A 22,620-nucleotide genomic window follows, 5' to 3' on the forward strand; every position below is an offset into this window, starting at 1 on the left:
AAGAAACACACACATACACACACACACACACACACACACACACTTCAACCATAAAGTGTCATTTGCAGAAAAATGGATGGAACTAGAAATCATTATGTTAGGCAAAATAAGTCAAACTCAAAGGATGTTTTCTCTCCAGAGGGACTATTAGGGAAAGGAAGAACAAGGGAGAGGACAATAAAAAAAGTGTAACATGGAGGTAGACAATCAAAAACATGGTACAAGCATGTATGAATGTTATAATGAAATCCTGTTTGTACAATATGCATTTATAGAAATAAAGAAATTCAAATATACCATATTTATTCCAATTGCACTACTACTACCATTTTACACATAGTTCAAAAAGAAAATAATCTGGTTTAAATGTCAAATATGTAGTAGAATGGTAATGATAAAAGCTAATGTGCCTAGGTAAAGCTTTTTAAACATTTCTTCCAATAATTTTTTTGTAGTTTGAGTATGCTGGATTGAGTAGTACTTGAAGGTTTTCCTAAGATTATGGAATTACCATAGCTATTACAATTTATTTCATGGGGAATAAATTATAAACAGGACGACTATATTGGCTATATTCCTCACATTCAAGGACTCTCTTAAGTATCTATCGTTGTTCTTTTACCAAAGGGGCTTCTCACCCATATGAATACTCTGATACTGAGCATATCCCAAGCCATGATGAAAGTTTTTCCCATGGTCTTTTATACACAGAATTCTTTGTCAATATGAATTCTCTGATGAGGAAATTTTTCATACAAAGGCTTCTCCACACACTGATGTTATGAATTTTCTTATGTCAATAAAGCAAACCATTTAAAGACTTTCCCACATTCTTGATTCATAGGATTCCAGACCTGTAAGGATTCTGATAGGCAATAAACACTTGTGTAAAGGCTTTCTCACATCTCTTATATACAGGGCTTCTCATCAGTATGCATTGTGATGTTCAGTGACTCTGAAAAGCTTCCCCACATTTCTCACAAAAAGTTTTTCACCAGTATCAATTTTCTGATGCTGAGGTTTGAACCACAATTAAACCCTTTCCCACATTCCCACTCCTATGGTTTCACATTAGCATGAACACTTTGATGTTGAACAGGGTTTAACACACAATTAAAGGGTTTCCCGTATCCTTCACATTGTTTCTCACCTGTATGGGTGTTACTATGACAATTTAGTCTTTGTGGAAAGACTAAAAGTCTTCTCAAACGCCTTACAAAGAGCTTCTTTCGAACATAGATATTCTGATGTTGAGTATGATTTGAATACTGTCAAAATATTTCCCTTCACATTAATAGGGATTCATACTAGTATAAATTCTCTGATGTTCAATAAATTAGTACTGATGTCTGAAGGAGTCTCGCATTCCTTATACTCAAAGGGATTCTGACCAGTATGAATTTTCCGATGTCGAGAAAGTTGTAAGTGAAGTCTAAAAGCCTTCCCACATTCCTTACATTCATAGGGTTTCTCACCTGTATGAATTCTGTGATGTTCAACACATTGGTGATGATATTTAAAGCCCTGCCCGCATTCCTTACATATAAAGGGCTTCTCACCAGAATGAATTTTCTGATGCTGACTGAGGTTTGAAGCACGATTAAAACCTTTCCCACACTCCCTACATATATAGGGTTTCTCACCAGTATGAATTCTGTGATGTTCAATAAGTCGGTGATGATATCTAAAGGCCTTCCCACATTCCTTACATACAAAGGACTTCTCACCAGTATGTGTCTTCTGATGTCGAGAAAGTTGTAGGTGAAGTCTAAAAGTCTTCCCACATTCTTTACACTCATAGGGTTTCTCACCAGTGTGACTTCTGTGATGTTCAGTAAGTCGGTAATGGTATCTAAATGCCTTCCCACATTCCTCACAAACAAAGGATTTCTCATCAGTATGAGTTTTCTGATGTCGAGAAAGTTGTAGGTGAAGTCTAAAAGCCTTCCCACATTCCTTACATACAAAGGGTTTCTCACCAGTGTGACTTCTGTGATGTTCAATGAGTCGGTAATGATATTTAAATTCCTTCCCACATTCCTTACATACAAAGGATTTCTCACCAGTATGAGTTTTCTGATGCCGAGAAAGCTGTAGGTGAACTCTAAAGGCCTTCCCACATTCCTTACATTCAAGAGGTTTCTCACCGGTATGACTTCTATGATGTTCAATGAGACGGTAATGATATCTAAATGCTCTCCCACATTCCTTACATACAAAGGGTTTCTCACCAGTATGAGTCTTCTGATGCTGACTGAGGTTTGAACTACGATTAAAGCTTTTCCCACATTCCTTGCACTCATATGGTTTCATACCAGCATGAATATTCTGATGTTGAGCAAGATTTGAGCCACAACTGAAGGTCTTCCCACATTCCTTACATTCAAATGGCTTCTTACCAGTATGAATGTTCTGATGTTGAACAAGCTGTGTCAGAAGAATAAAGACCTTCCCACATTCCTCACATTTATAAGTCTTCTCACCAGTATGAGCTCTGTGATGTTCAACATATTGGTGATGATATTTAAAGCCCTCCCCACACTCCTTACATATAAAGGGCTTCTCACTGGAATGAATTTTCTGATGCTGACTGAGGTTTGAACCACGATTAAAGCCTTTCCCGCACTCCCTACATTTATAGGGCTTTTCACCAGTATGAATTCTGTGATGTTCAATGAGTAGGTAATGATATTTAAATTCCTTCCCACATTCCTCACAAACAAAGGATTTCTCACCGGTATGAGTTTTCTGGTGTCGAAAAAGTTGTAGGTGAAGCCTAAAAGCCTTCCCACATTCCTTACATTCAAAGGGTTTCTCACCAGTGTGACTTCTGTGATGTTCAACTAGTCGGTAAGGAAATCTAAATGCCTTTCCACATTCCTTACATACAAAGGGTTTCTCACCAGTATGAGTTTTCTGATGCTGACTGAGGTTTGAACTATGATTAAAGCCTTTCCCACATTTCTTACATTCATATAGTTTCATACCATCATGAATATTCTGATGTTGAGCAAGATTTGAGCCACATCTGAAGGTCTTCCCACATTCCTTACATTCAAACGATTTCTCACCAGTATGAAATTTCTGATGCTGAGTAAGTTGTATTCGAAGTCTAAAGGCCTTCCTGCATTCCTCACATTCATAGGGTTTCTCGCCAGTATGAATACTCTGATGTTGAATAAGATTTGAGTGATGACTAAAGGATTTCCCACATTTCTTACACTTGTATGGTTTGTCTGTACTGTGAGTAAGAGTATTCTTGGTATAAATAGGCTTTTTTGTCTCATAACTGAGTATCTTCTGATTGATATATCCTTCTTCATAGCCATTTAGTCTGTCAAAATTGTGTTTTGAGTCACTTCTAAAACTGGAAGACTTACGGCCAAGAATAATACTTTTTTGCTTTATATCCTGTTTGGGTAAATTTATTTCATAAATATAATTTTCTGGAGATATTTTCTCAGCTCCATAATCTGAATCCAAATCTGAAAGGGAAAAAACAAACAAACATATTTTATTTTCCTGTAACACACACACAAACAAAATCCATTACATAAATGACCTAACTAGTTTTAAATGCTTCAAGGATTTGTAAAAGAACAAGAACACCAATAATTAAGAAAGTATATGTAAAATGGTGTTGTTCTTAACAGCAGAACAGATTAACTTTGTGAAACTGAGATGTGAATTAAAATCGATTGGTAAGCTTGTTACAAATATTGAATTTCAGGCAACTCAGGCATACAGAATCAGAATTTTTGGGAGTAAATCCTGAGAAGCTACAGGCCTGACATCACTAAAAGATGTTTTGATGCAGATTAAAGTTTAATAATTATACTAAAAATTTTTTGAATAGTTATCTTTACTCTTAAAATCCAAAAAACATTACCAGGATAACAAGACATCAAGCTACTGCTCTTTGTAACACACTACGTCCCTTTAAGACCTAGAACATGATACAACTGTTTCTGAATCTTTTTCCTTTGCTCACACTGTTTCATGGCCCAGGAATCCTACTTTCCTTTTAAGTTTCAGTGTTTACAGAACAGTTGTACCCCGGACCCTGTCTAAGCACATACTATATCTATCCTTTATTTCTATTCCAGAGTCTCATTCCTCACCTTCATAAAGTTCTAAAAACTAAAGGCAAATAAAATATATACTTAAAAGTACCAAAAGAAAACAATTACCTATATAGGGAAACAATGATTCAACAGCTGAGACTGTGAGACTATGAGGGCAGAGAAGGAAAGTGATATATTTTAAAGTGCTAAAAAATTTTTGAACTCCAATTTACATATCCTTTAAAAATACTGATGTGAAATGAAGATGAAAACAATTTTAGATGACTGAGAACAAAGAATGCTATCAAGAGACCTACTCCTAAAATATCGAAATGCCAGAAATAAAGGAAGAGCAAAAGAAATGGTAAATATCTGAGGTAAATATAATTGACCATCTTTTTTTCTTGAGTTGTGTAGAACATGTGTGAGTTGAAAGCAAAAAACTATATGATGGTGTGATGGGGTCCCAGTGTATGTAGATGTAATGCTACTAATGCACCAATGTAAAACAACTGCCCCATAAAAAGTAGCTGATCATCACTGACTGAAAAAGGTAGGTTATAAAACAGCATCTCAATGCACATTTTTTGATGGGGTTTTATTGTTTTGTTGTTTTTTGTTTTGGCAGAGATTAAAACAAGAGCCTTGTGCAAGCTGGGCAAGTGCTCAACCACTGAACTCCACCTCCATCCCTTTTTGTTTTGAGACAGGCTCTCCCTAAATTTCCCAGGCTGGCCTTGTCCTTGCAGTCCTCTTGCCTAAGCTCCCCAAGTAGCTGGGATTACAGGCATGCACCACTGTGCTTGGTTTATAATCTCATTTGCTCAACAAAAACAAACAACCAAAAACTCTACCTTGTACATACGTGTCCATTTGTATGGGTGTAAGGGTACGGGAAAAAAGTGACAAAGGATTGCTAAGGGGAGTGACTGTGACAGTTAAATTTTTAATTTGTACACGTCTCTGCTAATTTCTTATAAAGCATTGTCATGATAATAAAAGAATATTAAAGATAACATGTCCATAATAAAATGGCTTCCAAGTATGAAGTAAATAAACATTAGGAAATACAGATCCACAAACTAAGTGGGAATGAAATACCTTAGAGATGGAACCCCAGTTTAAATACAAAATCCATTTGTATTTTATATACACCTTACAAAGCTGGCAGGTGATTTTATGCAGTACTTTCATTGTATCAGTGTTTTTATTGTGATCTGTCACATAAGGTCAGGTGTGGAATTTTCTGCTTGTGGTGTCATAGCTATGACTCAAACGTTTTTGACTTTGGAGAATTTCATATTTAGATTTTCAAATGAGAGAAGCTCAACTTATATTCTCAGATCATATTAAATTCATGCTACAAGTCAGTATCATAGATTACATAATTGTTTGGAAATGGAAAACAATACATGACTGAACAAAATTATAATAATCTCTACAAACACAGAATATTGGAATTTCTTCACATAATATTCCTGGAAATTATATCCCTTGTGGAGTTTTCTGAGTCAAAGCATGAAAGGGAAAGAAAGGTAAATAACACAAATTCAGAATGTTTGCCAGGCTACCAGGCTTTAAGAGAACTTGCCTACACTTGGACTCTTTTAAAAAAGAAGAGGGGCTGGGAATTTAGCTCAGTAGTTCCGCTGCCTGCCTAGCCAAGCACAAGGGCCCAAGTTCAATGTCTGGTACCAAAAAAAAAAAAAAAAAAAAAAAAAAAAAAAAAAAAGTAAAAAAGAAGAAAAAGGCAAAGCAGTCTTTTAGATTAAGAAGGACTAAAGAAAGCTAACCACTTAATTTATGAACTTAAGACACTTACAACCCCCTCCCAAAAAAAAACAGCTGTGAAAACTACCAGGCATGGTGACATACACCTGTAATCCCAGTTACCTGGGGAGCTGAGGCAGAAGGATTGAAAGTGTGAAGTTAGCCTGAGAAACTCAGCAAGACCCTGCCTCAAATTTTTTAAATATATAAAAAAGAGCTAAGGATATAGCCCAGGGCCCAACATGTGCCAAGCCCTAGTTTCAATTCCCAGTATCTCAGAGAGAGAGAGTATGAATGAATATAAATGAATTTAAATAAAATTTTACTTCAGATGATACTCCTAAAATGGGAGTTTGCCTCAGTCAGCCCACGTCTGGTTGTCTCACTTGAATGATGTTAGTGGCCATGAGCGTTAGCAGTAATGAGGAAATGCATGCCAATATATTTAGATATCTAGGTGTCACAACATCAGTGACTGATCATCACATTTTTCAGCATAAAAGGTATAAAACATTTAGATATATACATAAATATAGCAAATATGGCAAAATATTAGCAAATCTAGAAAATGGTTGTAAATGAAATTTAATAATTATTCTCTGCTCTTTAGATAAATTTTCAACATAAAAACCTGGGGAAATGAAGGAAGTATGCCTGAGTCAAAGAAATAATCAAGGAAATTAGAAAATATATTGGGAGAAAGTAGGCAGTGACTGCTAATGGGCATGGTATTTCCTTTAGGGATATAAATGTACACAAACCACCCAACTGTACTCTGTAAATGGATGGATTTTATGGTATGTGAATGATCTCAAGTGTTACATTAAAAAAAGACTACAAGCTGGGCGTGGTGACACACACCTGTAATCCCAGCACTCGGGAGGCTGAGGCAGGAAGATTACTGCAAGGAGACCAGCCTGGGCTACATAGTGAGTTCCAGGTCAGTCTCAACTACATAGTGAGACGCTGTCTCAAAAAACAAAAACAAAACAAAACAAAAAAGACTATAAAATGTCATCAACACACCCTCAAGGAATAGTGTTCCCATAAGGCTTTACTTTCGAACCAATAAAACAAAAAGTTAAAACAATCAAACTGACTACAGATGCTTGCTCTCATTCGCACTGACTCCGTCACACACAATTAACATTGAGAGAGGATTTTTAAAAAGAGATCATAGTACAGAATGGCTGTGTATTCTGAAGTATAGAGAGAGCAAAACTGAAAAGTGGGGAGAAAAGAGAGAGCACATAGAGTCAGTCAAGAGTCACACTGGGCCGGGAATTTAGCTCAGTGGCATCGTGCCTGGTGTAAGGGTCCTAAAGTTTGATCCCTGGTACAGGAAAAAAAAAAAGTCACGTAGTCGTAGTGGTACTACACCCTTAGCACTTTTGTTTTGTTTTGTTTTTGTTCCAGGGATCGAACTCAGGATCTTGCACTTCCTTAGCACTTTTTGATTACTAAGAATTTTTTTAAATTAAAAAGCAACCTATAATTAAGATAATTAAAAGTCATTTCAGAGCAGTAGGGCCGGGGACTTAGCTCAGCGGTTTGGTGGCCTGCCTCGCAAGTGCAAGGACCCAAGTTCGATCCCCGGTAACAAAAAAAAAAAAAAAAAAAAAAAGAAAAGAAAAGAAACAGAACAGTAGACAGAGTCAGATAACTTGGAGATGCTCATGTAAAACTCTAAAGAAAATTTTTCTAGCGCCGAGAAAAAGGTGACTACAAAGAGTTGCGGGAGAGGTTTCTTAGAGTACATGGCTACGTCATTACCTGGTGGTTAAAAATGTGTATTTTAAAACAATTAATGATATAGTTGCTTGTTTTATGTAGTTTTCTATACTTCCGTCAAACTTGTCCAAAAACTAAAATGTGAAAAACATGTTAAACATTCACCAGAACGTGAGTGCAGTAAGGTTTGGAAAACATTCCATATCCCTCACAATAACATTGCAAACCTTGTATGAGGTAGTCCTGGCCTAACCTTCAGAACTCCTTTCATTGTTCCTTCGCCTTCTGACTGCTACCAACCACTTCCTCTCTGGGCCTTTGTGTCCCCGCTCAGTTCTGCCCAGAATGCTGCCTGGAATGCTCTCACCTGCATTCAAAGCCAGAGCTTCCACTTCCTTTCTCAGTAGAGAGAGGCTTCCTGCTTCACGTTCCCTGTCACCTTTACTTCACCACGCCTAGGAACCTATCTCCATATACAAGTTTCAGATACTACTTTCCTATTTGTTTTGCTTATTTGTTTAATCTGTGTCCTGCCAATTGCTAGTGAAGTCCATGAGAGCAGAGACTCTTATCAGTCTGCTCAATATCACTGTACTGACAGTGCCAAACACAATGCCTTGCTCATACTGGGCATGGGATAAATATTTGACGACTATACGCACAGGTATGTTTAGACAATGGTAATATATATGGCAATATAAATGCAAAAGGCAGAAATGGCAAGCAGCTGGATCTAAAATGTATGTTTAAAGTTAACACTGGGAATGAATGAATGTACCCTACTAAAAGTGTAAGGAAAACAGAGAACAAAAATGAAGGGATTCATTAAAAAATAAAGTTCCTTTGATAACTCCCACCATAAACTTTACTTTCTTCCAGGTTTCAGGCACATCTTTTTCAACAGGTCGTGAGTCTTTCTGAAGGCAGTTTGCCACGCCACATGAACTGTCCAAGGCAATGCTGGGTTCCGCCTGCCTTACTCCCACTCACCTGGGTCCCGCCTGCTTGTCTGCTTCCTCACATCTATCCAGGGCTCCTGCTCTTGCTCTAGTAAGGCAATCACATCCGGCTTAGAAATGGTACTTCCTGCTGAAAAGAAAAGACACACAATATAGCTCTTCTCTTAAATATGTTTATTTTTTTAAAACTCTGAGCCTGGTTAAATTTATAATAGAAATCAAAAGACTTCAGAGAAGGGTGAGAGGACAGTGTAAAAGATCAGTTTAGATGAGAAAAATGACAGACCTGGGTGGAGCGCCACACACCTATAATCCCAGCACTTTAGGAGGCAGAGGATTATAAATTTAATCCCAGCCTGGGTAATTTAGCAACCATCTTAGTTACTTTTTGTCACCAACACAATACCCAATACCCACAACTTAAAGGACAGGTTTATTTGGGCTCATAATTCTTAAAGGTTTCAGTCTATAGTTGGCCAGTAGAAGGGCCGAGGCAGAGGAAAACTGTTCACGTCCTGGTGGCCACGAAGTAGAGAGTGAGAGGAGCCAGAAAGGGAGATAAACACTTCCAGGCCATGGCCCCAGGGACACACTTCTTCCAAACAGACCCCACCTCCTAACAGCTAGTCAGCTATATTGCCCCATAATCCAATCACCTGCCACAAGCCCTGCCTATCAGCACATAAGGCCTTTCAGAGACTTCCAGATCCAAACCACAACAGTCACTTAGGAAGACCTTGTCTCAAAATAAAAAGAGCTGGAGAGGCAGCTTCATGTGAAGGCCCTAGGTTCAATTCTTAGTACAAAAGAAAAAGGACTTGGTTTCATTTATACTCATACAGTGCCTTGTTCCTTAAGAGGAAATATTACTTAGTAGCTGAGAGTGCCTAGTTCAAGTCCTGTCCTGGCCCCCACAACAGGATAACCTTGGGCAAGTCACTTAAAACTCGGTCCTTCAGTTTTCCCATATATAAAATGAAGAAGATAATTATACCTATTATAGGGTAGATACTAAGATTAAATAAATATATTTAAAATACTCTGAATACTGTCTTATATATAGTACCACAACATTAAAAATTATGTTTATTATTGCTATTACTTTTGCCTTTAGGTTATTCTCAGAATATTTAGTCAATGAAAAAGATATGCTTCGTGGCCTGAAACGTTCAACCACAAAGAAGGTAAAGGGAATGTTTGTTGAAGAAAATAGAATGTGTCCACCGTGAATAATAGAGGCTCTTATGATAGAAACATTAAAGACATATTCTCCTCATTGGTATTTCAGAAGGAACAGGATAAAAGAGAATATCCATAGTAATCATGAGATCAAACATAATATAAAACCTGGTTTCTTAGATGATAATCTGGCAATGAATGTCCAAGATTCAAAATGAGCCCCTCAATCATGAAAAAACAGGAGCAAATTACCAAGAGGACCAGCAAAAAGGAGGAAGGTTACTGCAGGTGGGCAAGAACCAAATGCCTCACGGAGGTGCCCATTTTCAACCCAACAAATCTCAAACTATTCCTTTGAAGAAGAAGGGATTCAGCTACCGCTTAAAGAGTCTAAAATTCATAAGGAGTGAAGCTGATATTCTAGAGAATACAAAATACATTGAATGGAGCAGGTGACCTTACCTGCTGCAATGAGGTTGCGGTAGTTTTCCAACATCACATCTCTGTACAAAACCCTCTGAGCAGGGTCCAGGCACTCCCACTCCTCCTGGCAGAAGTCAATGGCCACATCCCTGAACGTCACCGACCCCTGAAACCACAAACACACCTGTTATAGTGAAACTGAAGGAGACTATTTCAAGATAGGAGAGGAGGTAAAGGACTAAACTGTAGGAAAGAAACAAAATGGAAAGTTACAGGACATCTGCATGTTCTTGAAGAATCCTGATACTACAGAATAATTCACGTAGCTTGTCTGGGAACAGGTGGAACAGTGTGAATTTCTCTACTAAATAACCATAGTGCCTGCTGTACACCTACTTCACAAATGCTTAGTAAATGCGCACTTCTACATCATGTTTTTCTCTAAGTTATACCATCAATAAGAAACATGACATGTCATGTTTACAGCAGCACAGTTTGTAATACCTAAATCTTAGAAACAGCCCAAATGGCCATCAACCGATGAATGGATAAAGAAGATGTGGTTTTTTTATACAATGGAGTACTACTCCGCCATTAAGGATAAATCTGAGACATTTCTAGGTAAATGGATGCACCTGGACACCATACTCTAAAGTGAAATAAACTGGATACATGTGTTCAAATATTGCATGGTTTCTCTGTGGTAAAAACCCAAAAGAGTAGATAAGGAACAAAATATATGACAGATATTGGGAGAGAGGAAGAAAATGTTCAAAGGGTTAGGGGAACTAGGCAGGGGAGAGGGGAGAAGGAAGAGAAAAGGAAAAAGAAGAGAGTAGAAGGAAAAAATAGAAACAAGGCTTTTGTAAGTAAGTAGGGGAAGAGGGGTTGAAGGGAGGGGAAGGGAATGGGGAAAAAAGAAGAATCAAGATATATCATGTGCGGGTACAAATCCCCTTAAGTCTTACAATGGGAAAGTTCACATGTGGGGAGAAATTTCAAGGCTTTCCCAAGTGTGGCCAAACAAGACAATCATCTCTTAATTTATCAAGGCCCCTAAAGCCCTGTTCTCCTGTGTGAGTGACTTTTCCAGTGCTCTAGTGTTTCCCTGACTGAGAACCAAGCACGGGGTAGGTGCTGAATAATGTGGTCAAACAAAAGACACAAAGAGGAAAAGCACTAACTTCCAACATCCACTGTTAACGACACAAACCGGGCCACTGAAGTCTGCATCCTCAGGTAGCAAGCTTCGAGGTCCTCTACCTGAAAGTTATCAAATTTCTTTCTTTTCTTTTCTTTTCGTTTTTGTTTTTTGGTTTTTTGAGACAGGGTCTCACTATGTAGTTGAGACTGACCTGGAACTCACTATGTAGCTCAGGCTGGTCTCACAGCGATCCTCCTGCCTCAGCCTCCCGAGTACTGGGATTACAGGCATGCGCCACCACACCCAGCCAAGTTATCAGATTTCTAGGGGAAAAGAAAAAGGTCAACTTACGTGGATCATGTTTTCAAAATTACAAAAACTATTTGGTTAATCTTCTTTAGTCTTCAGCCCCTGGGGAACAAAAGAGAAGGACTTATGTCTCAGTGCACTCCAAGCAATTTAAAATCAATGTAACCATTTCATTCTCCACTTTTATTTCCCTCCTACCTTCACTAACACATCCTTCTCCCACAGCTTCCGCCTCCATAGTCACACACAAACGGGTGATAAACAGGAGTCTGACCAAACCCAGAAACTCTCATAACTCCCAGGGAACCTGCAGTACTGGGCATGAATGAAAAACACAGGCAATTTTTCCTGGAAGTTGCTACAAATTACCCCAATCGGAGGGATTCCAGCCAATCCTCCACTCTTGGGATGCACAACCAGGTCCAGGTCTGGGCCCCAGATCTTGCTCTGATAGATCCTCCTGTTTCTGCACTGTGGAATGTTCAGCAACATTCCTGATCTCTGCCCACTAGTTATAAATAGCACACACACCTGTGTGAGAATGCCTGTTCTAAATCAACGGATCTTAACTCTCGGGTCAATGAATACCTGTGATAATCTCATGAAATCATAGACTTTCTCTCTCCACAAAATTCACAATTATCAGTTTCAATAACACTTCAAATATAGAAATTTGTAGTCCCTAAGGCCATAAATAGTCACAGGAACCTAGATTAAGAATTTGTCCTACGTTCTTCATAGAATAGATTTTTAAAATCCTAAAATTCATACAGAGTTGCAAAAAGAGCCCAAATAGCCAGAGCAATCATCAATAAAAACAACAAAAACTAAAGCTGAAATCATTACCCTATCCTACTTAAAGGCCCAGAAATAAATCTACACATCTAAAACCCACTGATGTGTGTGTGGTACTGGGGATTGAGTATAGGTCCTCGTACTTGCTAACCAAGTGCTCTACCATTGAACTACATCCCCAGCTCAGCCAACTGATTTTTCTACAAAAGTGCCAAGAATGTACAATTCAAAAAGGATAGCCTTTTCAATAAATAGTGGTAAGAAAACTGAGTATCTCTAGGTAGAGGGAAATTAGACCCACCCCCATCTCTTACTAGACACAAAAATCAACTCAAAATGGAATAAAAATTAAAATATAAGACCTGAAACTAAAACTACTGGAAAAAAAATAGGAGGAAGGTTTCACAATATTGGATTGTGCAATAATTTTTTACATATAACTCCAAAAGTACAAACAAAAAAGCAAAAGACATGAGATTATATCAAACTAAAAATCTTCTGCGCAGCAAAGGAAACAACACAGTGAAGATACAATCTACAAAATGAGATAAAATATTTGCAAACCATACATCTGACAAAAGATTGATATCCAAAACATTAACATGGGAACTTTATAAAGAATTCAACTCAGTAACAGGAAACTCCAATTTAAAAATAGGCAAAGGCTTGAATAGACATCTTCCAAAAGAAGATATACATACGGCCAACAGGTATAAGAAATGCTTAACATCAACAATCATCAAAATCAGGGAGATACAAACTACAATAACAGATCGCCTCATACCCATTAGAATGGCTATTATCAGAAAGATAAAAGGTAGCCGAGTGTAGATGAGGATGTGAGAAAAGGTAATGTTTGCACATTACTGGTAGAAATGGTGGAAGACAGAATCTCAAAAATGTACCTGTATTCTCATATTTATTTCAGAATTATCACCAAGATATGGAATCTCACCAATGAACGAATGGATAAAGAAAATATGGAACATATACACAAATACTATTCATTCATAAAATAAGGAAATCCTATCATTTGCTAAAACATGGATGAATCTAGCAGGCATTATGTTAAGTGAAATAAGCCAAGCATAGCAAGAAAAATACCACGTGACCTTATTCATATGTACAATCTAAAAACATCAATCTCATTGAAGCTGAGAGTAGAATGGTGACAACCAGGCACTGGAGTGGTAGAGAAAGGAACCAAGGAGATATTGGCCAAAGGATATAAAGTTTCAATGAGGCAGGAAGAATAATGCCTTTTGTTTTTTTTTTTGTTTTTTTGAGACAGGATCTCACTATGTAGTTGAGACTGCCCTGGAACTCACTGTGTAGCCCAGGCTGGTCTCAAAATCGCAGCGATCCTCCTGCCTCAGCCTCCTGAATGTGGGGATTACAGGCGTGCATCACCATGCCTGGCTTGGAAGAATAAGTTTTAGAAATCTATTGTACAGTATGGTGACTACAGTTAATGGCACGATAATGTGTTCTTGGAAAATGTTAAGGGAGTGGATATTAAAAATAACTATGTGAGGAGGCAGAGCCCAGAGGTCTAGCAGTGGGCACCGCAGCGGGGAGATCTTGGGCTGCCCTGATGTTCACGGCACCGAAGCAGCACAGAGTGATCACCAGTGTCACACACGGACAGCAATGCCTCTGTGTCCAAGCACTGCTCTGCTTACAGTCTTAGGTTGGATGTACCATGGCTATGACCAGTGTCAGATTTTTTACCAGTATTTTTGTTTTTTGTTTTTTTGTTTTGAGACAGGGTCTCGCTATGTAGTTGAGACTGACCTAGAACTCAGCAATCCTCCTGCCTCAGCCTCCCAAGTGCTGGAATTACAGGCATGTGCCAATACACCTGGCATTTACCACTATTTTTTAAAAGCCTGGATTGGACTGGGTTGTGTTTCAAGGGACATCTTCACAGAGACTCTGTGCTTCTTGTAATCGACATTTATATTTTTCAAGTGCCAAGTTAACAGCATCAGATTATAAATCACTTTTCCATAATATTTTATCTCTGAGATTCTTAGGGATTTTAGTATCTCCAGAATATATTTTTTCAATTTTTTTATGAGACTCAAAGGTAAATAAGCTCTAAAAAGTCCTCTAAAAAACTCAGCAAAAAGTAGGTGAAGAAGACTCTGACGAGGAGAGTGACTACAGTGAAAAAAGGGACCAGGAAGAAGAGCTTGAAGATGACCCCACCATGGTCAAAAACTACAAGGACCTGGAGAAGGTGGTTCAGTCTTTTCGGTTCGGTGTTATCCTGAAGTTAGGCCTAGTTAGGCAGGAACCACGTGGAAGATACATTCTACACAGGTGACTTCAGACTGAATGGGGAAAAATTATGCGAGGAAAACAGAACATAAAAGTAGAAGATACACTGGACCTTTTCACTGGAGAGGACAGAGAAGCAGAAACAGAGGCACTAATTCAGATTCGTCTGAAAAAGGTGTTCAAAGACGCAAGGTGACAATTACTGAGTGGTGCTACACAGGTGGAAGAAGTTAAAGTTGCCTAAGAAAAGTACATGTAAATAAATGCATTACTTTTCATCTCTGAAGATGCTCTTTAGTGGTAGGAAGAGGGGCTGACGTAAAAAGGCATTTTTATCAAAATAAAATTATCTTACCATTTGTGTAATCCATTAAAAAAAAAGTATGTCAGGTAATCCAGGAGCTAATAATGGCTATAATTCCACAATTTATATATACTTCATGCTGTATAAAATAAATACATATAATTTTATCTGCAAATTTTTAAAAAATAAAAAATAAAAAAATGAATTTTTGTCCCAGGTTAACTGAATACCCCATTCTTAATATACAAACAGCAAACACAATGAATTGCATATCCCTAATGCTCCTATAGAAAGTTGAGAGTAACCTAAATTGATCACACAAACTTATTAAGCACAAGACTCCCAGTAAAGTCCCACTCTAAGGGGCTTTATAATATTAATTCATTCTAACGTTCATTACAAAGCCAAAGGGGACAGAACCAAGATTCCAACCAAGATAGTCCGGATCCACATCCCTGACTTAACCACAACATTGCCCTGCCTCTCACAGCCCTCCACCCCCACAAAAGCTGAAGATGCCTGGGATAGTGGCATTTGCTTGTAAGCCCAGCACTCAGGAGGCTAAGACAGGAAGATCACCACGAGTTCAAGGCCAGCCTAGGCCACATAGTGAGTTCAAAACCAGGCTGAACTACACTGCAAGCTCAAAATACAAGAAACAAAAAAGAAGCCCAAAACACAACTGGAGCTACCAAACCTCAGCAAAATCAGGCCAGTATTACAAATTTCACATAATAGACGCCCTGGAAAATCCTACCTCTTGATTCCAAATCTTGGGCTGTCACTTTCCCACTCCTGAAAGCCTCACAGATAAACAGATATCATCTAATCATCTCGATACTTCCTCATCTTGGAAAAAAGAGGTCCATAAAGACCGAAAAATACTTGGCATGTGAGTCTATCTAAATACTGGTCTCCTCCTTACCAAGCCCGAGCCTGACTAAAGGTTTATTTCCACAGCATCTTATGAAAAGGATGCACAGGATGATGTGAAAGGTCTGTCAAATGATTATGTGAATATGAAGTGGAAAGACGAAGGACAAAGAAGAGTTCACAATTGTGGGGTACCCGTTTGCATATGGCTCTTCTTTACTGAGAATTTACTGAGACCTCCACATCCAAAATCCAAAATAGCACTTCTTAAAGTATAAACTCGTCCTTGATTTTTAGATGTGCAGTATTAGCGCTCTCATTTTATTACAGGTCCTTCTTTTGGATAATAGTACGACGGGAGAAGGAGGCAAGCATGAGGGCCCTTCTAGGCTTTCCGTGGAGCGTAGAGCAGACTAAGTCTAAAGCATCTTCCAGGGCCACACGTTCTCTCCCTTCGCACAAAAGGGGGCCGACGTAAAAAGGATCGGTCTGGCACCCACAATGGCTGCTGGAGACAGAGCTGTAGGAACGCTTGGAGCTCACATGCAGCTGCCCTCCTGGGGGGCTCTCAAAGGCACCTCCAGCTCTCAAATTCCCGTCCCGTGTCCGGTCTGTACCTTTGCGTGGAATGCTTCACTCTAAACTCAGAATGTTACCCACACTGGGGCCGTTTCTCTGCTGCAGCCCGAGTGGCTGTGAGAGGAAACGAAAGAAGTAACCGAAGCCGAAAGCCCGGCACGGAGACACAGCCATTACAAAGCGCCCTCAGTCCACAGGCGTCTGGTCCCGCGTACCAGGCGCTCACGCACGCGCACACGCCACACGCCATTCTCTCCTCTCGTGATTAATCACCTTCCTCTGCTATCCGCACGCTGACTTACTCACCCGGAACTCCGACTCTCGCAGTCAGCGGCCAGAGGCCCCTCCCTCCGACGACTTTTTCCCCTTACCTGAAGGCCTCGCACCACTACGTCATCAGTCCTCCACACACACCCCCCAAAACCGGAAGCACATTTGTTAACCCTGGTGCGGTGGCCATTGGGAAATAGAGTCCTCCCGGTGAAGAGCCACAGAAGCGTGGAGTCCCACGGCTCAGGTTGATCCCAGCATGCAATTTGGGCCGAGCCCAGTGGTTTCTGGGAGTTCTAACCGGGGAAGTAGGCCTCGTTCTTGGGCCGTCTAGGTGATTTATTTTTGTCTCTAGAGAGAAGTTAATGAGCGTGACTTTTAAAGAATACACAGGGTAAAATCGTGTCAAGATGTAGCTGCTTTGACCTCCTTATTTTAGATCCCAGCAGGATTCTCTGTACTATATACATAGAATAAATATGTAGAGTGAACTAAAGAATTGAGTGGTCTTACATTTGCAGGCGAAGAATAATTTACATGAGAGATTTCAGAGTCTAATGTACTTCTTCAAGAAGTTATTGTACCAAAATGAAATCAGTCACTTATGTCATACCAGGGAAAGATGAAGCCAGGAGCTTTGTAAAGGGATTTGCTTGATGATGGGAAGTAGCACAAGAGACTGCCAGACCACACCTTACAGTTACGACCACTTATATGAGGAGAACTTCCCAATAATAACCAGTCTTGACTACAACTTTGCAAATTACCTTGTTAAACCACAACTTTGCAGTCATTTCTGCAAAGATACACCATTAAAAAAAAAAAAAAAAGTAACACAGAAATAAGAAAACCAGAAACTTGGAAAGAAATTAAAACAGCCAGGAACCACCTTCTCACCATGCTAGTCATTTACCTTTCAATAGAACATTTACCACCATCTGAAACAACATAATATTACTGTTGTCGGGTAGTTCCTTTAGAAATGGCTCACCAATTAAAAGTATTAGAGGTCCTTCTTGACTCAAATAAAGAACTGGACTAAATGAGCCAAAAAAAAAAAAAAAAAAAAGCTGCCAAAAGTCTATTTGAAAAGTGGGGAGCGGGGGGAGAAGGGGGAAACTAGCTGTGTAGAGCAAACAGGCAGAACAAAGAGAGGGAAGGATAAAAGCAAAAATAAAAGTACACTCTGATGGATAGTGGGCTCCTCCTGGGTCTGTGTCCTTATACCTCCTGGGAACCCACGCGAAAAGTTCTACAGAAGGGGTCCTGGGAATTATTTGGTGCCATCCTGAGATCTTGCAATTGACAGGTCCCCCTTATTTCACCAACCAGCTTTGCCACATCCAGCCTCCTGTATCATTACTACCTCTTTAGCATTTTCTGCCATTCCCAACGTAAACTTCCTAAGGACAGTTATATGTTCCTATTTTACATATTACTATATTCAATATCACCTATAATAGTGGGGGTATATAGTAGTAAATCACTGAATATTCTTTTGTTTTGAGACAGGGTCTCATCATATAATTCAGTCTGGCTTCGAACTCACTATGTAGCCCAGGCTGGCCTCAAACTTGTGGTGATCCTCCTGCCTCAGCCTCCTGGGTGCTAGAATTACAGGTATACACCACCATGCCTGGCTGGAATATGCTTTATAGAATGGATGAATGAACTAAAAGTGTGAGCCTACCTCCTATCTTTGCTAATTAAAGCTTAGTTACTAGGTCTCAAACCTATTCTCTTCACTCTCCAGTTTCCATTCTCTTAGTTCATCCCCCTCTGAGGTCCTGTCACCAATCTGTGTTGTTGACAGTCAAAACTATCTCTTCAAAGCAAGCCCTCCATATGAGCACAATCCACACATACATGTGTGATCTATGGCCTGTGTGAGAACATGCCTAAGAGACACAACAAACTCCATGTGCTAGAAACAGTATGCAACATCTGTACACCAAAACCACAGCTTTCTTGATTTCTCAATATCAAGAAATCCCACCATAACCCCTCAGATGCTCAAAGGAGAGAGACTTGTGAGTCACTGTCCCCTCCAGAATTTCTCAAATAACTCTTTATGAAATAATTGCTGAGTTCAGTACATATTTCCTGCTAAAGAAAGTATTTATGAAGTTTATATCGTCCTCTCCCTGCTGATTTCATCGTCCTTATCACACTCATCCCACCCATTTATTTCAAATGTCTCCTAATTTATTTGTCCTCGTGCTTGCCTGACCCTATGTCTATTGTTTGTTAGGCAAATTGGATAATTATTTAAATGTCCCCTCGCTTAGTCAAATCCTTAAATTGCCTGAAATTACTGTTGAGATTTCTGGCACAAACCTCATCTGTAACACCTGGCCAAGCTATAACTGTTCCTGAATCCCATAACCTCGGGTCCTGACCAGTTCTCTTACTGGTGGCAGACCAGGAACACAAGATTTCTTTCAATTCTTGACATGTTCCCATGCTAACAGGTTCTGGGGTCCTGGGGACTCCTTCTAAAGATTCTTTCTAGGTTCTTCTTGTCCTGAACAAAGAACTGGGCAAAACAAGGAGGGTAGCAAAGTTTTACATTTATTAAAGGTGGAAAGAGAAACAGGTTCTGCAGGGTGAGTGCAGGCCAATTAAAAGTACAAAAAGAGGGCCGGGGATTTAGCTCAGTGGTGCCGCCACCTGCCTCACAAATGCAAGGTCCCAAATTTGATCCCTGGTCCCAAAAAAAATAAAAAAGTAGGGAAAGAAGTGAACTCTGTAGTGTGAAAGCAGATCACGTGAAAGAGACGGTACTGTGGCCAAGAGCCCAATGGTGCTGTCTTTTATACCCTTCGCTCCTCGGGATGACATCAGATCTAGACTGATCTGTCAAAACCCCTCTTGAGTGCTCACAAGAAGAACTGAAGATGCCGTTCTCTGAATGGTCCCAGGTGCAGGGCTTTGGGAACTGTTTTGCTCTGCATTTCCTGAACCTCCATTATTAATAGGTTCCGCCCACTTGCTCTAATCTCCTTCCTCACCCTGTTCCTTCCTATAGATCTTGTTGAAGCTGTGTTCCCATAGGTCTCAAGCACTCACTCACTACTGCTGGTTAACTTCTCCAAAATACTCAGGGAGCAATCCAAACTGCAGATACAGAGTGTCAAAATAAAAGTACAAGTGTAATTTAAAGATCTTGATTGGTCTCTACTTGTGATTCTAGATTTGGAAAATAAAATGAGTGTTCTGATGAACTGAGCAGACACATCAGACTCAGAAAAGGAAAGGGTTGGAGGTTTTGCCTGCCTGGCAAACAAAAGGCTGCATTCAATTCCCAGCTACAAAAAAAAAAAAAAAAAAAAAAAAAAAAAAAAGAGGGGAAAAAAAAGAAAAGGAAGTCAAGTGTGGTACACACCTATCATCCCAGCACTCAGGAGGCCACAGCAGGAGGATCACTGCATATTCAAGGCCTGCATGGGCTACATAGTGAGTTCAAGGCCAATGTGAACTATATAACTAAACCCTGTCTCAAAAAAAAAAAAAATCAAAAAATGGAAGGGGAGAGCAGAAACAGAACCAAGCAGGACTGATTGTTTCAAAGTTACTTTCCTTGTAAAGATTAGAGCAGAAGGGATTTCTTATACTGACTAAAATGGTCCTGTTTGGAAATTGGACTCCTATCTCTCACTCTGATTTCATGGAGGGTCAGATAAACAGTTTGCTTTTCGCCTGGTGATGTGGAACTTTAGCGTGATTCCATTTTGTTTTGATCTGTTGAGCCCAAATGCAGGAGCTGAGTCAGGACCCAGCTACCTTCTAAACATTGTGCTTAACAAAGGTCTTTAAACATACTGCCCTGAGCGTCTGAGGTTGTGACAACCTGCGCAACTGCAAGCACATTGTTGCAAGAACATTGTTTGTGTCGTTATTCCAATCATGGGTGGTTTCCTTACAGACTCTACTGCAGCAGGTCCTTCCTCCACTCAGCACTGTGTGTAGAACATGAGTTGTTCAGAGAAGATATTTCACAGCATGAGATGAACGGGTGAGGGGATATTGGAGACGCTGCTGGAAGCTGGGGAGGTTCTCTGACTTCCTCAGCAGGAAGAACAGAAGTGGAAGATAGAGATGTTGCTTTTGAAGAGCAAAAAGGGGCTGAAAGTTGGAAAGCAAGATGTTAGAATTACACTGGTGTTCACAAGCCATGACTGTGGGTTGTCGAAAAGAAAAATGTAAGCTTCAAAAATGGAAGAGAGAGAATAAAATAAGACAAAAGTGCTCACAAGCAGCAGGATAGATTTTGTGGCCCTGCTCTCTGGGGATGTTTGAGGAGACTGTCTAGTGCTACGAATATATTGGACTTGCTGTTTGTGTCTGTGAAGGAAAAGTATCATGGTTCCACCAGCCCATGTCATGAATCCCAAACAGATAATATCAATAGAGGAGAAAATAAATAAACATACTGATTCTGTAGTTGTATCAAAGAAAAGACGAGAACAATATTTCAGATTTGAATTCACAGTATTATTTCTGCTGCTTTTTTGGCCAGTCACTCTCATAGGAACAACGATATTTACCAGCAAATGAAACACCCAACTCAGGATACAAGTAGAATTAATATGTTTTATGGATTTGGATTTGAGTTCTGACCATCTCATGTTTGTTAGGTTGACACTTAAGGCCTGGATGCCACCTAGAAGACAGGTGGTACTGAGAGAATTTCCCCAGGCCACTCTGTGAAAATAGAACACAAGTTTACATCCAACATCATCCAGGAAATACTGTAGCCCAAAGGCCGCCATTGTCTGAGGGATTTCTCCACAAAGAATCCACAATGTATTGGCCAGTGCAAGATGGCTGATTATATGAGCTATTGGTCTCAATCCATGTTTCCTGGAAAGGGAATAAATGTAAGGGAAAAGGAAGGAAGAATTCCCCACCATCCCGATTCCAATTTGAGTGACGATGGCTATTGCCGTCACCATATCCACTGAAATCATTTCCTCAGGGGCTAGGGTGTGGTGCTTGTGGTGCTTTTGTTTATACTTGAGAACCTGTAGAAGAACAGAAGAAACACATTAATTTCTTTTGCTTGGGGTTTTTTGTTTGTTTGTTTGTTTGATGCATTTTGTTGTTCAGGCTGCTCTTGAACTCAGTAGGTAGCCTATGCTGGCCTGGAACTCACATGATCCTCCTGCCTCATCTTCTTGAGTGCTAGTGTGATAGCCAGCCCAACTCCGTCTTGTGCCTCAATGCCAGTTTGTATTGGACAAAGTGCTTGCACTTGAACAAAGTACCCCAAACCCCTACATCCTGCTTGGCAGTAAACTCACTGCAGTTTATGGATGTTTTGTAGCTCACCTAGTATGTGTGAAACTTCCTTGTGCCCCCCACTAAACTGGCATGGTTCTGCTTCTGTAAGATTCTGCTTGCTCTCCCTTGAGCCCTCCACAGTTGAAAGCATTATTTAAAAGGAGGAATCAAACTGCTTCCCATTGCTGAGGAAACTTCTGGGCACTAGCCACCCCTCAGCTGCCAGCTAAAATAAAGAGCTCAAATCTGGCACAGAGTGTGGTACATCTCTATTGTTCCAATTTACTCGTCCATAACACTGGGATTACAGGCATGTGCCACCACACCCCGTACATGAATTTCTTGAAATCATATGAAATATAGCTTCACTGTTATTTCTGAAAACCCTATTCTACTGTCACACCTAAAATTCCCACCATTAGAGTTTTCTCCTCCTCATTAGCTAGCATATCACCCGTGGTAGTTTTAACTAAAATTACCTCATTATCCTATTTCTACTGGAGAAAATTAATTTCTTCCAGGAGAAATATCACAGCTGGCTATGCATGGTGGTGCACACCTGTAATCCCAGCACTCTGGGAGGCTGAGGTAAGAGGATCATAATTTGAGACCAGCCTGGCCAACATAGTGGCTACTGAAAACCTGTCTGTAAAT

At 39.7% G+C, this 22,620-nt stretch overlaps 2 protein-coding genes and 1 pseudogene across 11 annotated transcripts in view; 1 reads left to right on the plus strand and 2 right to left on the minus strand.

Moving 5' to 3' along the window:
- Positions 1–379: 379 nt before the first annotated feature.
- LOC104855599 (zinc finger protein 780B) lies at positions 380–16,878 on the minus strand. 6 transcript variants are annotated; one of them, XM_010614498.2, is made up of 5 exons: positions 16,720–16,797; positions 11,622–11,681; positions 10,166–10,292; positions 8,556–8,651; positions 380–3,485 (listed from the first exon to the last, which is right to left on the minus strand). In XM_010614498.2, the coding sequence occupies exons 2-5, from the start codon at positions 11,628–11,630 to the stop codon at positions 1,303–1,305; spliced, it is 2,415 nt and encodes an 804-aa protein (XP_010612800.1). In that variant the 5' UTR covers positions 11,631–11,681; positions 16,720–16,797; the 3' UTR covers positions 380–1,302. The 6 variants fall into 6 exon arrangements, with proteins under 6 accessions (XP_010612800.1, XP_010612795.1, XP_010612794.1 ...); XM_010614493.3 differs by having other exon boundaries at positions 381–3,485; positions 8,556–8,654; positions 16,785–16,878; XM_010614492.2 differs by having other exon boundaries at positions 381–3,485; positions 8,556–8,654.
- Positions 6,225–14,920, plus strand: LOC117286869 (annotated as a pseudogene).
- Positions 16,879–20,750: 3,872 nt separating the features above from the next.
- Positions 20,751–22,620, minus strand: part of LOC104855632 (vomeronasal type-1 receptor 4-like) — a 32,519-nt gene continuing 30,649 nt past the window's right edge. For all 5 annotated transcript variants that reach the window (XM_033765784.1, XM_019206120.2, XM_033765785.1 and 2 more), the window contains one exon: positions 20,751–21,707. In XM_033765784.1, coding sequence (XP_033621675.1) covers positions 20,751–21,653 — 903 coding nt within the window. In that variant the 5' untranslated portion in view covers positions 21,654–21,707. The remainder of the gene's footprint in view (positions 21,708–22,620) is intronic.

Source organism: Fukomys damarensis, unplaced genomic scaffold (assembly GCF_012274545.1).
Source record: "Fukomys damarensis isolate Sample0158 unplaced genomic scaffold, DMR_v1.0_HiC HiC_scaffold_19, whole genome shotgun sequence".
NCBI classification, from domain to species: Eukaryota; Metazoa; Chordata; class Mammalia; order Rodentia; family Bathyergidae; genus Fukomys; species Fukomys damarensis.